Source organism: Anticarsia gemmatalis, chromosome 2 (assembly GCF_050436995.1).
Source record: "Anticarsia gemmatalis isolate Benzon Research Colony breed Stoneville strain chromosome 2, ilAntGemm2 primary, whole genome shotgun sequence".
In the NCBI taxonomy this organism is placed as follows: Eukaryota; Metazoa; Arthropoda; class Insecta; order Lepidoptera; family Erebidae; genus Anticarsia; species Anticarsia gemmatalis.
The window spans coordinates 7,891,050-7,907,206 of NC_134746.1; the positions used below are offsets into that span (position 1 = coordinate 7,891,050).

Here is a 16,157-nt window from a genome sequence, read left to right on the forward strand (position 1 = left end):
TAAGTGTTTATAGTAACGCTGATAGCTATGTGTTTTTGGCCAAAAATTGTACTGAACGCCAGTGACACTTAGGAATGAAAGTACAAACTTTGCTACGAATTACGAATATACCTATGTATGTCACAGGTAATACGTGTGCCCAAAACTGGATGAATCCAATGCCACTGTAACGTCGCGAATTAATACTTGAAATTCTAAGTCTTTGATATTTTATTATATCTGAATATGAAGCACAGAAATAATATTTTTTGAGAATACAGAAAGGTTCACTACGACAGCGATGATAGAAAAGCGGGACGTCTCTCGGACTGAAAATCCGGAACACCGCAAATTTCGAGGCCTTATATGTAGCTCTTACAAGCGAATAAAACGCTTAATATCTTCTGTAGACTACCCTAGTACAAATAAATGAGTACTTAGGTAACATGGTATTTTATCATATGTTAATCATCAGGAGATGATGATTTCTTAACATCAACTCTTAAACGTCGACTCCTAAACGATATGCCAATAAAAATACTGGAAACTCTTTTTGAGCCTACTATTTCTTAGAGTTACGCTGGATTTTTTTAGGACCTCCATCATCACACTCTGATCATAGACTATGATCATGATGTCACCATGACTTGGTAAGGTATACAACCATTAGCAAAACATATTTTTTATAAAATCTGCTAAGGCCGCTTTGAGAAAATAATATAGGTATCATCACCAGATAATATTTGTAAAATAGCGTTCCCTCTGTAGGTTTAATATAAATTCAAATATGTTTTTTTAACGTTCTGTGTAGAAGTTTCTTTATAAACTGGCCGAAGCTGGGCAGGTCGCTTGTTCACTGAAATTTGCCTAGATACTAAACCAATATCACATTATAAAACCTATCTTTTGTGAAATAATTTTGTGTGATAATGTCCGGATGAACTATTTATAATTAACTAGAGGCCGCCCGAAACTTCGTCCGCGTGGAAACCCTTCCCGCGTAAATCCCGATCCCTCGGGAACTCCGGGATAAAAAGTAGCTTAAGTCTTATTCTGGGTCTTCAGCAACCTATACCTATACCGTATCGTAATCGGTTCAGTAGTATTTGCGTGGAAGAGCAAAAGTAACAAACATCCATACATACATTGTCACAAACTTTCGCATTTATAATATTGGTAGGATAGTAGGATTAGTTAATTAGATACATATACATAAGTTATTATTGAGCCAAACGTGACTTGTTAAATGTTTTAGCAGCCTCCATGCTGCCCTTAAGACTAACATAACCGTTACTTATTAACTTAACCGTTACTTATTAACTTAACACAAATAAATTGTTCTATGAATCTGAGACTTGCCAATGCGTTGTTTAATTCTATTGTGTTTTTTGTGCTTTAGTGTGATTAGTGTCCTTGCTTATACCTCAGGTAACATTTATTTAATATAAATTAATTACTTTTTTCAAGTCCCTTACCATAGAAATTAATTGTCTATGGCCGTCTCCATCCGTCATTTTTTTCTAAAATCACTTGTCAACTTTATTTCATTTGAAATTCTCCAAAATATTTTGTAATTGCATACCTTGTTTAAAACAAACTGGATTGAATAATAATGTAACAAAAGAATAAGAAAATATCTATAATGTATTTCAGAAATGTTTGGTCTGCGGCTGAGCTGACAAATGCTTGGTATATAATTGTTGATTGAGGTTATATTAGTGACAAAACAATCGGTGCTCATGAATTACTTTGATATTTCAGCAGACCAGTGCTTCTTCAACAATACCGTTGTAGTGTCGCAAATGTTCGCGTACAGATACGAAAGTCCCTTCACAATTCAAGACGCGGTGGACGTGACAATGATCCAAATCCACTGGAACACCTCAAAATTGATTGTAGACCATTGCATCCCAATGCATTGGTCAAACCCTTCTTTTTTACTGTTGGGGTAAGTTAACCTGTCAGAAATTATTATATCTAGAGACAATTTCAAGCATTATATAATAAACATATTTTTTTAGTACAGTACAGTTTCATATTTTCTCTACTTATCATTTTTCGTTTTCAGAGATGAATCTGGTAGTTATAATGTTTGTATTCCTGTTTAAAGGTGTCCACATTGAGTCTTGGAGCATGTATGATTTGGGAATATGAAGCTCTCCGGTCACATGCCACCTCGTTTTTCAGAAAATCTGGTGCATGGTTAAGTACTCAACAAAGGAGATTAAAATCTGTATGTTACACCTAACGCATATTTAAATGTGCTCCCATTTATCTGCTAGATAACACTATTATTGCTTTTTATTATCAAATTTCTTAAATCTGTCATTGTAGATAAAACTTGATCAAAGTATCATGTTAGAAATATTTCTTATTTTCCTGAACATATAATGGACTGTTCATCTTATATCTCAATCAAATAAATGCTTTGTACTGTCATCTTATAAATATCATTTTTTCCTGCAATTCAAAAATAATAGTCAAAATTATGTCAACAGAGATCTGAACCTGGTCCTGTAAAGAAATGGTGGAACTCACTAAGAGAAAGTGAAAAAGTATTTTATCCAATATTGGCAGCCAATGTACTGGTATTTGGAGCATGGCGCATGAGACAACTTCAACCATTTATGATTAAATACTTCTGTTCAAATCCTTCCGGCAGTTAGTATTATTTTATTCTTATTCTTTTTTAACTTTTTCTGATACTATACTATTTCAAAATGTTGATTTGCAAATATATTGCATGCTTCCTATTAGATGTAAGATTATGAGGTATGATCCATAATAGAAAAAAAGTTAAGTAAAAATTTTGTATAATTAATACTTAGTTGACCTCATTGGTAACTTATATAAGAACTTTTCCATATCCTAATACAATTATTTCATTGATATAATATTAATCCAAACTATTTTTAACAGTTCTAAATAATCTGTGTCCTGAAACTTACCTAGTCATATTTTTCTTACGCTTAATCTCAACTTTGCAGGTGCCAAATGTCTCCCAATGTTATTATCTACATTCAGCCACTACTCAGCAATGCACTTGGCTGCAAATATGTATGTCCTTTATAGTTTCATGCCAGGTAAGAACATAACTCAAATACTATTAAATTGTTAAAGTTTACATAACATGTCTAAATGTTACATCATTTATAAAATACTAGCTTTTACCCGCGACTTCGTCCGCAAACTGAATTTTCTCATGGGAATGCGTTATTTTCTGGGGGTAAAAAGTAGCCTATGTCCTTTCTCGGGTATCAAAATATCTCCATACCAAATTTCATGCAAATTGATTCCGTAGTTTAGGCGTGATTGAGTCACAGACAGACAGACAGAGTTACTTTCGCATTTATAATATTAGTATGGATTGACAAAAAGAACTACAAGTGCAAGTTTTAATAATGATCTATACTTTCAGCTGCTGTAGCATCACTAGGGAAGGAGCAATTCACAGCAATGTACCTCAGCGCTGGCGTCATAAGCAGTTTTGCCAGCTTTGTTTATAAGGTGCTGCTAAATCAGCCTGGCCTTAGTCTCGGAGCAGTGAGTAGTTTACTTTTTTGCAATTCTTTGAAAGTTTTTACAGAATATAAATAACTTTGGATAACTATTGCTATCAACTGAGTACAAGTTGACTGGATCTTGTATTATAGTAATTAGACAACTGCTATCCATATATAGGTACATTTCTATAGTATAGATAAATGAACATTTAAGCTTAGAAGAGACTGGATTGGATTCCGTCCCATCAAAAATGGTGAGGCGATTATTGTGGCAAGGCGACTAAACCCTGCAAAGACAAGATTATGTTTTAAAAACTAAGAAAGAATCTGTCTCGATTATAGAATATTTTCTGTAATAAGTTATTTTGTTTCAGTCGGGAGCAATTATGTCGGTGTTAGCATATGTATGTGTGCAATATCCTGACACCAGGCTGAGTATTATCTTCTTGCCCATGTACACATTTGCCGCTGGGACGGTGAGTACTCTGAGTAAACATTGGCATCCAAGTTCATATAGGCTTTGAACATTAGTTTGACACATAATTTAATGAAAATATATTCTTTTTAAAAATATTTATGCCTAAAAACGTGAACAATCTATCACTTTTCTTAAGGTCTTAACTAAAACGACTTTTGATTATTTTTCCAATAACAATTTGATTAAGCACATAGGAATGTATTAACCCGCGTTATTCTTTAATAAGACCCTTATCTTAATAAGCTACTTATCAGTCACATAACAGCTTGTTTTTTGTATTACAGGCTATAAAGGTCATAATGAGCGTAGATCTGGCCGGCGTCGTATTTGGATGGAAATTCTTTGATCACGCGGCGCATCTCGGTGGTGCTTTATTCGGAATGTAAGTTCACGTAATTAGATACTTATGTCACCGTTTTGATTCTATAGATTCAAGTTAATCAAGCATTTTGCCTATATAGCAACTTGTTAACATAAAAACTTTAATCACGTATTATAAAATAGGAATAAGCATTTTTCTGGTAAAACCCAAAAAGTACTCAACTGATTTTAGCACAGGTTTGAATTAACTTATTTTCCTCAGAGTGGTAAGATAAAGTTCGTTAGATCCATAACACAATCTGTTTTCACCAATATAGAACTATTTAGAGATGATTATCCACTACCATTAATTATCTCCTAAAATATAATATGTTCTACTATTATTCCAGGTACTGGTGTCGCTGGGGTAGCGATACTATTTGGGGCAATAGGGACAAATTCCTACAGTATTACCATACTATTAGGAAAAATGATTCAAACAGATAGCAAGGTACTATGTAGTTAAAGAAAAAATATTTAAAAACAATTTTGTTAAGAAAATATTGTTATAAATGTAACTTGACAGATTATATTATTATTTTAAAAATATCACCTTGTTTTTTTTTTATTAACACATTCAATAACATTATACCAGATCTGACCTAAATCTTGCACAAGGTTTTGTTATTTATTACTCCAAATGTTTAGGTTAAATATTGCGCGACGAGACAACCCCACACCCGTTTTGTCACCACAAAACTTATAACCAAAACAATATCAATTAAAAAACCAACAACTTTATTGTAAAAATAGACATTCAAAATGCATTTTGCAAGTTGACTTGGTCAACTAGCGTTTCCTTATAACCTAAGCCTTGAGTATTTTGGCGTGGAAGTTGAAATGTTCTCCGATGTATGTGGAAATGTAGTAATATGAGTGATCATAGCCTTCACGCAAATTCAGGATGACGGGAACTCCAACTGAACGACATGCTTCAACTAAATTTTCAGGCAACAGCTGCTTCTGAGTGTAGAAAGTGTCGCCGGCGCCCTGTAGAATTTAAATAAAAATGATATTTTAAAATTAACATGGTCACAAACTATTATGACACCGAGCTATTAAAGAGTGAGTGAACTTGTCAAACTGCCATTAGAGAGTAAGGAGAATCAGAAATATCATGCTTTAAAAAAATATATAATGATTTTTTACCTGGTCAATCAACAGAGTTAGTGGTGGGCCATCATATTTCTTCACTAGTTCTGTGGCATCCCATTCAACCCACTGGCTTTTGTCTTCTCCCAAATATCCAGTGAAAGCCTTGACTCCCCATGGGCATGCTGTTGGATTACAAATTGGTGCAAAGGCGCTCACGGATTTGTACAAACCAGGATTTCTGAGAGTAGATACTAAAGCACCATGACCACCCATACTGGAAATAATAAAAATATAAAATTAGCTTCCATCCTTCATAATTGATAGCTAAACTGCTTTTCAAGTTGACAACTCCCACACTTAAACACTGCGCCAAGGAAGCAGTTATAAAAATATAATCATAAGCTTTGACATGTAACTTATAACAAAAAAAATCTCAGTTATTGATAATCTGTATACCTGTGACCCATAATTCCAATTCTTTCACTGTCAACCACATTGCTGAATGCTTCTTGAATTAATCCATACAGCTCTTTGTTTAAATAACTGGCCATTCTGTAGTGCTTAGACCAGGGGTCTTTGGTAGCATCCAGGTAGAAACCAGCTGCAACTCCAAAATCCCAGGACTCATCATCACCCTCAATCTTCACACCTCGGGGGGAGGTGTCTGGGCCAACAACTATGATGCCATGTTCTGATGCATATCTGAACAGAAATAAATACATACATAAAATAGACCAGAAAATGCCACTTCATACAATCCTTACAAACTTCCTTTGCTTCATTCACATACATACAAGACAGAAATATGTAATTATGATATCAAGCAAGGTCAGATAATTCTGCATAGGCAGTAAATTTAAAATGAGGTTTAGTAATTTCATGCATTATACATTTTGGCTAATAATGATGACAAAACTTTTTCTTCAAAATAGCTTTTTATAATTTGTAAACATACTTTTGTAATTATGTAATGGGCAATTTTATGCTATTTTGTAGGTATGAACTGATAATGTGCTTAATATTTGATAATAATGATGATTATGTTAAGTAAAATGATAAACTTGTAAGTTTATATCAAGAAGTTCAGTCATAAAACTCTAATGAGACTATAAAAATCACATAAATATTACTTTTTGAGGTCAATATGATAATTTTCATTTTATTATTATAGCCCCCGTTCAACTAATTAGCCTAGAGATAATGATTACATAAATAGCTAAAAAAATGATAACAAAAGTTTTATACCATAGTTGCAACTATGGTATAGACCTTTTACTATACTATATCTATAGTAAACAATCAAGCACTCATAACCTCATTGTATATATTTGTTGAAAATATAACAATATATTTACTTATTGATACCCCTTAATATTAGGTATTAGAAAACCTAACAAAAAAATTCAATATTTGACCTACCCACACCCCTTTTTTTTTAAATGCCTAAATTGAGTAATGATTAAAAATAATCCAAATTACAATAAACATAATTAGCTAAGATTACAGTCTTGTCTGCAATACAATAGTTTCTATGTTACAGACACAGACAGTTGGTTGAAAGAAAGATATAAGAATAACAGTACATACCTCTGAAATCCTGATTTTGTAATAAAGTTTTGTTCATTGCATGTAAGTCCAGAGAGGTAGAATATAACAGGCAGTTTGACATCACCACCCTCTGCCTGAGGCGGCAGGTATATAGAGAAGTTCATCTTGCATTTTAACTCTGATGATTGATGGGAGTACACCTTCTGATAACCCCCAAATATCTTATTAGACGAAACTTGCTCTAAACCTTCCATTTTTCTATCCTGAAACAACAATGACTATTTATTATTGAAACTTCAAAAGCCGGCAGCTTATAAATGGTTAAGCTGTGTATCGAATAATGATGCGTTTGACGGGCATACTTTAAGCAGAAACTTCGTATAAATATCATAACCCAGTGTACCGAAATGTAACCTTAATTGAACATTGAACGGCGATTTATAAATTAATCGAATAAAATATAAGATTAAATGACGTAATAAATAGATACCGGGGCACCGGTAAGTTAGTTCAATTTAAAATATTGCTATCCACATACACAGAATTAACTTCAACGCATGAATAAGTTGAACCTTGTGTACCTAAAGACAAATAACTTGAAACCGTAATAGGTACGTACCACTTTATATTGATTTCGACGCTGAAATGACGGAATTTACGAGATCATCAAGAGACAACCTGAGTTTTGGGCAAAGTGGAACAACAAGTGACAAGTGTGACAACAACTGTCAGAAAGCAAAAGTGACAAATGAACTGTCAATCTAGGTAGTGCTGATCCCAATAGTAACTTTAGAATTGGCGGAATTCGACACAAAGCTCGGAATTCCATCAACAAACACAAATAATAGCGGCAATACTTTATAGCCACACAACCTTTCCAGCAACCGCGCTACTAGCTGACTGTTCTAGTTCAACTAACTTGATACTTTCAACAGTTTTTTTAAACTCACTATCACTATCAAGATTGTTCAAAACGATGGAGTTTAATCGTTGAAATTGAATTTAGTACACTAATAACGCCTAAACCTCCATGAATTATTGTAGTTGGACTTGATTGGACTGCAAGTAAGAGTAGGTACCTAGGTCTTTTAAATAATAATGTATTTTCGAAATGGCAACTATCGCTGTGGCGTAGGGTTATTAAATATATAGGGCAACTTTGACGCGACTTGAATCATTGAATGGCAACCTCTTAACCACTGCGCCTATGTGCCAGTTGCGGCTTCAACATCAATATATTTTTGTGAATATTAATCTAGTATTACCTTTACAATACTTTATACTACAATATTTATACAATAGTTTTTATCATCTTTTGTATGCAGCCAAAATAAGCTAATTTATCCAACATTATTAATGTAAAGGCATAAGGTTACAAAAAAAGTAAATACAAATAATTACAACATTTTATAATTCAACTTACTAATATTTCAATTTGTAACAATCAGATCATAACCTATGTTTATCTCGGCTAAGTAACTATTTATTGTGTTCCTAATTTTCTAAATTGATTTTCCTATTTGTTTTCCAAGCCAAATAGGTATTCCAGAATAATGCTACAGTTTGTACTACTAAAACTTGATACTGAAGAGGTACATAATAAAAATTAACAATCTGCACCCAGGGCCAAATATAATAGTTGGTTACTAATACATCAAAATAATTAGCTTTTAACTCTCTCTTTATTGTAGCCCAGTCCTTCCCCTGTAACCCTCCCACTGCAACAAGGAGAGTGCATAAAAATGCAGGGGCAAATATAACCTGGTCTACAAATACTTTTTTTAATACAACAGTTTTCCCACTAGAGCCTATATGTTTATTTAATACACCATACCACATACGCAGAGCTGGGCCCTGAAAGAAAAATATATTATTTAACATACATGGTAATGTCCTTGTCTATTTTACTGTACCTAATACTACTCATCATTCCAGAAATGCTTATTATATCATACCAAAATTAAATAGTAGATAGGTATATATATGAATGTATAAAACTTCACACAGCTGAAGTTTTTAGTCACATAAATATTCTTGATCTTGATAACAATTGGTTAGGTATTAATTATAACATTTAAAATTACTTACACCAACAAAAAAGCCTATTGAGGAGAATTTTAATGATCTTACGAGATCAACAGACCGCATAGATTGTTTCTCAATTAACGTTTGAGAAATTAGATCTCCTGCACCCATCAAAGTTCCTGCCTGTATCGCTTGTATTAAATAAGGTCGTCGATTAAGAGTGTTTTGATACAATTTAAAAATTCCACGACCTCTCATCATTACCGGCTGCAGTTCTGGGACTTATCTGAATTAAAACGCATACAAATAATAACTATAAGATATGCTAGCATAAAAATGAAATATATTTTTTTCACAAAAACTACATAAAAGCATAGAATTTAATCTTAAAATTCAAATATTTCGTGTATTTATTTGTCAACATAACCTTTAAATATTGGTGGCCTCGCAGTGAAGTCAAAGTGTCAAACCATTCCAACTTCCGTTTACTTCTCTCTTAAGTCCTTCACCTTCGATTCGACTAACACTTGCTGTTGACAATATCCAAAAATAATAATCTACTCTTATCTTCTAGATAGGTACTAGAACTCTAAAACGGAATTTAAAAAACATCCACTTAGTTATACCTAGGTACCTACTTATTCTGTATGCGTTGGTAGAAACTAACTACCTAAGTACCTACTACAACATTTTGTTAAACGTGACACGGTTCGCCGGTTCCAGTACCTAGGTATTATACGTTTATTATTAAATTATTTATTAAATAGTGGTAGCTTCACAACAAATTACAGAATATTAATTATTTCTAACATATATTATTTTTCGACCTTATTTCTCTAGTTTAGTATCTTTTTGCAGTATGAATTTAGATTGTTTTATAACACTGCTATTTTTTTTTAGTATATGAAGGAATAGTAGGTATTGAAATCTAACTAAGAAAATATATTTAACACTAAAATATGTCATTAACTAGGTAATTACCAATATTAGAATTTTTTTTGTAGTGAGAAATAGTATTTCCCTTTTCAATCAATTTCTAAACGGTAACACTGCGGACTGCGCGTTAAAAAATGTAGACTGAGTGAGATATTCGTATTATCGTAAATTCTTCAGGGGTCTTAGTTTTGCACTAATATATTTTATTGACCGTGTTAATTCAAGCCGTCTCAAATATCCTATATCAAAATGGACAAAAGGAAACTGTCTACCGCTGGGGATAGCCTGTATCAAATACTGCAAGTTCCAAAAACTGCAACCGCAGACGATGTCAAGAAAAGCTACCGAAAATTAGCATTGAAATACCATCCTGATAAGAATCCTAACAATCCTGAAGCTGCTGAGAAATTCAAAGAAGTAAATCGGGCACATACAATACTGAGTGATGCTACGAAACGGAACATTTATGATAATTATGGCTCCCTCGGACTTTACATCTCTGAGCAATTTGGTGAAGAAAACGTCAACGCCTATTTCGTAGTAACAAGTACTTGGTGCAAAGCATTGTTTATTGTATGCGGTATTTTGACCGGATGCTACTTCTGCTGCTGCCTATGCTGTTGTTGCAACTGCTGCTGCGGCAAGTGCAAGCCGCGTCCCCCGGAAGAATCCGGCGATTATCATACGTTGGAGAGGGATGATTCGGACGGCGTGCAAGCCGTGACCGTGCAGCCGGGTGGAGAGAGCCGTCCCAAGGGCGACCAAGCGCCCCCAATCGCCATGCCGGCGCCTCCTCCGGCCGCTGGCGGCGCGTCAGAGAACACAGGTCTGAACACAGGTGGGGTCAATTATGGAATTTCAAATTAATCTAGTAATCACAACTATTCTGAATAAATGTGTCAACCACTGTATTTGAGTAAGAACATTATGATTTGGAGTTGTGTGACACAATATCTTGAGTAATCAGTTCCTGTATTGGTACCTCATTGCTTGTTATACAGATATAAAAATAATAAAGTTGTCTTGAAATGAACTAGGCAACAATACTAGCCATTGGTTTCAGATAATTTCTAAGTGAAATACACATTTGTTCTTTAAATTGTTACATAATAAGGATTTTAAAATATTTTTTCAAAGTATTATTTTTCACATGAATGGTACCTATGTAAAGGTGTATGGTCTGTGGCTACTAAAAGTGACGGGGCTTTGTTAATCAACATCACAGACTTCATGGAAATAGTATAACTATACATTTGACTATATAATGTTGTTGGTTAATCTTGTTTTTCATTTTATCTAAACTACTGTAGAGATTTGCTTAGGTATGTTGTGTTGATTGTCATTATTGTACAAGTGAGGGTTTAGGGAGAATATGTTATGATGTGCTGTACTTTGTATGATAGCGGTGATAAGTGTTTGGTGTGGATACTGGTCTTTTACCACTAATATATTATAACTTTGTCAAATTGATAATATGTATTATCAGTAAAACATATATCATACCATTCTATAAGTACTTCAATTTGGCCTTAATTAAAAAAGTATGTAGAAATAAATTTAGTGACTGAACCAATATGTGTAGTAAAGATACATTTTAATAAAACTATTTGTAGTATTTTAATGGGGATATCAGTTTAATGAAATCACTAGGTTTATGACTCTTTAGTGGTGAAAAATCAGTAGCAGCTTTCCCCAAATGCTGCCCTTTTTTATTTGGTATGAGATTTAAGAATTGTTGTTATATCGGTCTCCAGTGAGTTACTATCACAGTTTATCTGTGTTCAAGCTTAGAAGCTTCCATAACAACCAATATAGACTTGATTATTTAACTTTTCATTACATCATTTAGGTTTCCAGCTTTCATATTTTGAAGTATAGTTAACTTTTACATAATCTTGAAACATGTGACTATTACTACACAGCTTTATACTTCTTTGTAAACATGACTTTAAAATGTTAATATTACTAGCCTTGAGTAAAGACATGCTTCAAGAAAATAATAATGTGTCAATAATCCTGTGGCATGTTTTGAAGCAACTGCAATATAAACAATTATCTTGGATTTTTAATTATTATGACATTATTAAATCATTTGGAGCAAACAATGCAACCTTATTAATTACCTAAAGAAGCCAGTGTATATGCTTCAATCAGAGCCTTGCTTGTTAAAATAATATTTACTTAGGTTACATATTATATTACATCTATAATATAGATAATGCATTTCATTACAATCACATTTATCTTTAGTAAGTAACTGAAACATGTCCAGAAAATTTCGAAAAATGTTTTCTAGTAATGACAATTTAGTATATAACAATTTTAATTTAAAACTTAAGTAGATGTTACTTTATTTGATTAAGATTACATGTTTAAAAGCATCTAAAATATATACTTAAGTATGATTTGGCTTCAAAAAAGTTCTTATATTCTGAAAAAAATTATACTACATACAAGTCAATTAAAAATGTTTACTGTTTCTTGGTTGACCACAAAATAGTAAACACATTTAATATCCAAATAATTTTAACCATTTATAAAGTAACATTCCTCCCTTTTTAGTTTCCTAGTAGTTTTAGCTTATCAAAATGAAATAATTAATTATGCTATTTATTATCACTTAATATCAGTCACTGAGGGTAATTAGCCAACAAAATTTATCCAAAAAAATTATCATAACAGCAATTACAACATAAATGATAAAATATAAAAGCAAGTGTCTTAAAAGGTAATTAACCAAATTTTTTTAAAGAGCATCGAAAATGCATTGGCAAGATTCAGTATTTGCAACATCTATTTAAATATCTGTTGTGAAGATTTTTAAATATAATTTAAGATAAAGGTGTTTTAAGTTGGACTTTATATTTGTCATTCAATGTAATTTTAAAATATTGCATCCTTAATTAAATTACTTCTTCTATCGAGATTTAACTGCAACTGAGTCTTAAGTATTGAATAGGTTTAGCTTGGAGATTCTAGTGTATTTATTAAAATGTTCCCAAACTAAATAAGAAAGGATTGAATATTATGAAAAACTTACTTTAGGACATTTTCAGGATAACAAGTATATAAAATTGGTAGACTCCAATTATCCAGAGGATGATATCATTAATTAAATCAATTGTCGACATTAAGTAGGTAACTACTCAATTTTAAGTACCTCTGCTTTAATATGGTAAATTGTGCTCAAATTAAAACTTGTCTGCTATTATGAATTGGTCAGCGGACTTCAGAATCCCTTGAAAAACCAATAATAGATTGTACCAAAATTAAACATGATTAAAAGCCATTACATTGATATACTAATCGCTTAAGGAAAATGTTCTTCCATATTGACTTCCATAACTATGCTGCCATTATTATCTTTGTATAAAGTTAATATGATGAAATCCTGTAGTCAGAAAAATTGCTCTATCATTCTATATTAAGTATTCCAGGTAAATATTTGATCTGCAATGCCAAGTGTTTTGTATTTTCTTACTGATGTATAGAAAAGTGTGTGATGTTGTTCTTGTTCCCTCCATTTATTCTCCCTTGGTTCATCAAAATTTGCCTCTTGAGAAGTGCATAATAGTTTAAAGTTAACAGATCAATAAGTAAGAAACATTAGGTATAATTAAGTATCTAGGTGACCTAGATTTTCTTGGCTTTAACCATGCTTAAGTTTGGGACAGTCTTTATTCAATGTGTGTGTCTAAATCGATCTAAGTCGTAATAACTACATTACAATTAGAATTTATATATTATCGCCTACACTTTGTTATATTCATATTTATGTTAATCGAGGTAATAGTGCTAGTATTTACTATTTATTCGTTTGCTCGTAATAATATGTTTAGGAGAAACGTGAAGTCGTGTTATCAATATTCATTGAGTTTATGTATTTCTTGTAAGCTAAATCATTTTAGCGTAAATAACTAGTTAATGACCAAAATGAAACTTATGAGGTATTTATAAGATTGTAGCGATTACGGCGATTCAATTGAACATTTAGACTGGGTAGGTTTGAAACTGTTTGTAAGTCTGTTCTCTAAAAATATTTGACTCCCTTAGATTTTTCGCTAGATGAATTCGTTTATGTTCATAACATAGCACTCAGTAGAAAACTTTTCGTTAAGGCCCATAAAATAATTTTGTCGGAATCGTAAGATTAGATGTTACTTTAAACATGGACTCCATTTTTCCCTAGCAGATATATAAGTATAATGCAAACAATGTCAACTATTGTGGTGTAACTATCGCCTGTTTATAAGCAGTTGGCATTGGCCTGATTACGATATGGGGTCCATTTTTTAAACTAACTGAATACGCATACCCCTGTGTACCCATTACATGTTAATACCTAATATTTTATTCTTGCTTGTTAACGGTTAAGTATGCTTTAAGAGATAAGGAATAGCGTGAATTAACGTTTTAATCGTTGTAATGAATTGTAGACGAAGGAAAAGCTAGTTTAGATCCACTTTGTAAATCACAGAAGCTTCATGATTAAAAAATTTAAATGAATATCTACTTATGCGACACGTTTCTAATATTACACTGTTAACATTTTATTACATAATAATATTATCTATACTTGATGCATTAGTTTGAAATGTGTGTGATATTGTAAATTAATGTAGTTGTTGTTGTAAACATTTGAAAATGATTAAAATTTCATTGTTCCACCAGCTCCACGCTAGTATGAGATCGAGCGCAAGGATGGACTATGTTATGTCTCATTATGTATGTATTATAAAGTTATGGTACTAGTCAACGAGTATTTATAACGACATTGTCAAATAATAAGGATGTTAAAATGTAACTACACTTATAACTTTCAATTAAATAAAAATCTGCATAAGAAATGTTATATCTATTATTGACAGAACCAGTTATTAACTAGGCCACTTAGATAATAATCATCCTTTTTACTTTGTTTAAAAACACCCGCGCTAAGGAAGATCATCAGATCTGCACAGAGAACTGAATCGGAACGATCGAATGAAGACTACTTAGATAATAAAAGCTTCAGATTGGAACTAATCATATGGAAAGCGTGTCTATGGCGGAGGAAACAGGACATTTTTAACAGTTTGCAGTCAGTCAGTCACCACTTGCATCAACTTAGTATCTTTAATAAAATAATCAGCACATAATAGTTAATTTATCAATATTCTTTTGATTGATTAATTACGAATAAAACATTAATTTCTCTGTTATCCCCTAAAATACGCATATATTGGTATTAACAAATTTGACATAATTTTGTTTTTTCTTGTTCCCAGGAAGCAGTATTCCAAAATACACATGAAGTATTTACATCTAGTCTAACATAATTTGTAAGTGAAACGAGGAACGTACTTGTATAACCACCAGCGCGAACTTTGAACATAGGTACCATGTAAGACTAAAATAAACTTATTTGTTCATGCTACGAAATATTTTTATACTTTTATTATTTTGATTAGGCTACTTATTATTTTACTCCAATATATTATACAAAAAATATTGTTTTTATTGACAAGTAATTATTTCAGTTTTATGTTTTTCGACTCTATTATATGTATGTTTTATTATTATGAATTTATTGGGAATTTTACACGACTATAATCTTTAAACGATATGAGCATAATTCGGAGATAGAGCGCAAAACGTAATGATAATAATCTATGATGGATTGATCGATTCATTTAACATCTCTGCAAAGACAATCCAATCTGGAATTTACATGCCTGGAAAGATGCACTTTCAAAACATTCTTGGTTTAAGGCATTGCTATGTATGTGTAATGGCATTGATAGTACTAATATATCTATTCTACACGGTACTATAGCAATGAACGCGGCCGACGACGTCGAGCACACATCTTACACTCACTGTTGGTACATTGTGTAGCTACTAGCTGTCCTCTACATCTTAGTTATTATAGGTCCATATTAAGGCGGAAATTTTATGAATAATATACACTCATGTTGTAATAGGTAAAATGTTACATATTGTATTTATTAGATGTGTAATATGTACAGTGTATGCTTATTCTAAATACTCCAAATTCCGCAGAGCCTAGTTCTTGCTTGTAGATTGTTATTGGCCTCTAGTTTATTTTTATGAGACTGTATACCTGTTATACCTGTGTTGATTATATATTACATACTGGTTGTATTAATAAAATATAATATTCCACTAAATTTCTTGTTTAATAATTAGATAACTCTATTGGAAACACAAATCACAAGTTAAATTTAAGGGGC

The 16,157-nt window shown here is 32.2% G+C and overlaps 4 protein-coding genes across 5 annotated transcripts; 2 read left to right on the top strand and 2 right to left on the bottom strand.

Annotated features, from left to right (window-relative positions):
- The first annotated feature begins 1,481 nt into the window (after window positions 1-1,481).
- On the top strand, window positions 1,482-4,869 carry rho-7 (rhomboid family intramembrane serine protease rho-7). Its single transcript, XM_076129609.1, has 9 exons — window positions 1,482-1,668; window positions 1,741-1,927; window positions 2,090-2,212; window positions 2,478-2,640; window positions 2,967-3,062; window positions 3,398-3,522; window positions 3,857-3,958; window positions 4,245-4,342; window positions 4,671-4,869. Exons 1-9 carry the CDS (start codon window positions 1,622-1,624, stop codon window positions 4,765-4,767), a joined length of 1,038 nt encoding a protein of 345 aa, XP_075985724.1. The 5' UTR covers window positions 1,482-1,621; the 3' UTR covers window positions 4,768-4,869.
- A 172-nt stretch (window positions 4,870-5,041) lies between these two features.
- Window positions 5,042-7,704, bottom strand: LOC142982894 (S-formylglutathione hydrolase). The gene is made up of 5 exons (XM_076129622.1): window positions 7,583-7,704; window positions 7,003-7,226; window positions 5,872-6,117; window positions 5,470-5,689; window positions 5,042-5,310 (listed from the first exon to the last, which is right to left on the bottom strand). Exons 2-5 carry the CDS (start codon window positions 7,215-7,217, stop codon window positions 5,128-5,130), a joined length of 864 nt encoding a protein of 287 aa, XP_075985737.1. The 5' UTR covers window positions 7,218-7,226; window positions 7,583-7,704; the 3' UTR covers window positions 5,042-5,127.
- A 644-nt stretch (window positions 7,705-8,348) lies between these two features.
- Mpv17 (Mitochondrial inner membrane protein MPV17) lies at window positions 8,349-9,573 on the bottom strand. 2 transcript variants are annotated; one of them, XM_076129628.1, is made up of 3 exons: window positions 9,416-9,573; window positions 9,052-9,274; window positions 8,350-8,817 (listed from the first exon to the last, which is right to left on the bottom strand). In XM_076129628.1, exons 2-3 carry the CDS (start codon window positions 9,247-9,249, stop codon window positions 8,458-8,460), a joined length of 558 nt encoding a protein of 185 aa, XP_075985743.1. In that variant the 5' UTR covers window positions 9,250-9,274; window positions 9,416-9,573; the 3' UTR covers window positions 8,350-8,457. The 2 variants fall into 2 exon arrangements, with proteins under 2 accessions (XP_075985751.1, XP_075985743.1); XM_076129636.1 differs by lacking the exon at window positions 9,416-9,573 and having other exon boundaries at window positions 8,349-8,817; window positions 9,052-9,409.
- A 449-nt stretch (window positions 9,574-10,022) lies between these two features.
- On the top strand, window positions 10,023-16,094 carry Csp (Cysteine string protein). The gene is made up of 2 exons (XM_076129683.1): window positions 10,023-10,762; window positions 15,192-16,094. Exons 1-2 carry the CDS (start codon window positions 10,174-10,176, stop codon window positions 15,215-15,217), a joined length of 615 nt encoding a protein of 204 aa, XP_075985798.1. The 5' UTR covers window positions 10,023-10,173; the 3' UTR covers window positions 15,218-16,094.
- Window positions 16,095-16,157: the final 63 nt, after the last annotated feature.

Bases quoted from the DNA above. Each gene is read 5' to 3' on its own strand.
- Csp (XM_076129683.1), top strand. From the start codon at position 10,174: ATGGACAAAAGGAAACTGTCTACCGCTGGGGATAGCCTGTATCAAATA. The intron at 10,763-15,191 runs GTGGGGTCAATT...TCTTGTTCCCAG, and splicing joins GAACACAGGTCTGAACACAG to GAAGCAGTATTCCAAAATAC.
- rho-7 (XM_076129609.1), top strand. From the start codon at position 1,622: ATGTATTTCAGAAATGTTTGGTCTGCGGCTGAGCTGACAAATGCTTG. The intron at 2,641-2,966 runs GTTAGTATTATT...TCAACTTTGCAG, and splicing joins CTGTTCAAATCCTTCCGGCA to GTGCCAAATGTCTCCCAATG. The intron at 3,063-3,397 runs GTAAGAACATAA...CTATACTTTCAG, and splicing joins CCTTTATAGTTTCATGCCAG to CTGCTGTAGCATCACTAGGG.
- LOC142982894 (XM_076129622.1), bottom strand. From the start codon at position 7,217: ATGGAAGGTTTAGAGCAAGTTTCGTCTAATAAGATATTTGGGGGTTAT. The intron at 5,690-5,871 runs GTATACAGATTA...TATTATTTCCAG, and splicing joins ATTGGAATTATGGGTCACAG to TATGGGTGGTCATGGTGCTT. The intron at 5,311-5,469 runs GTAAAAAATCAT...TAAATTCTACAG, and splicing joins TAACTCTGTTGATTGACCAG to GGCGCCGGCGACACTTTCTA.
- Mpv17 (XM_076129636.1), bottom strand. From the start codon at position 9,249: ATGATGAGAGGTCGTGGAATTTTTAAATTGTATCAAAACACTCTTAAT. The intron at 8,818-9,051 runs GTAAGTAATTTT...TTTTTCTTTCAG, and splicing joins CAATAGGCTTTTTTGTTGGT to GGCCCAGCTCTGCGTATGTG.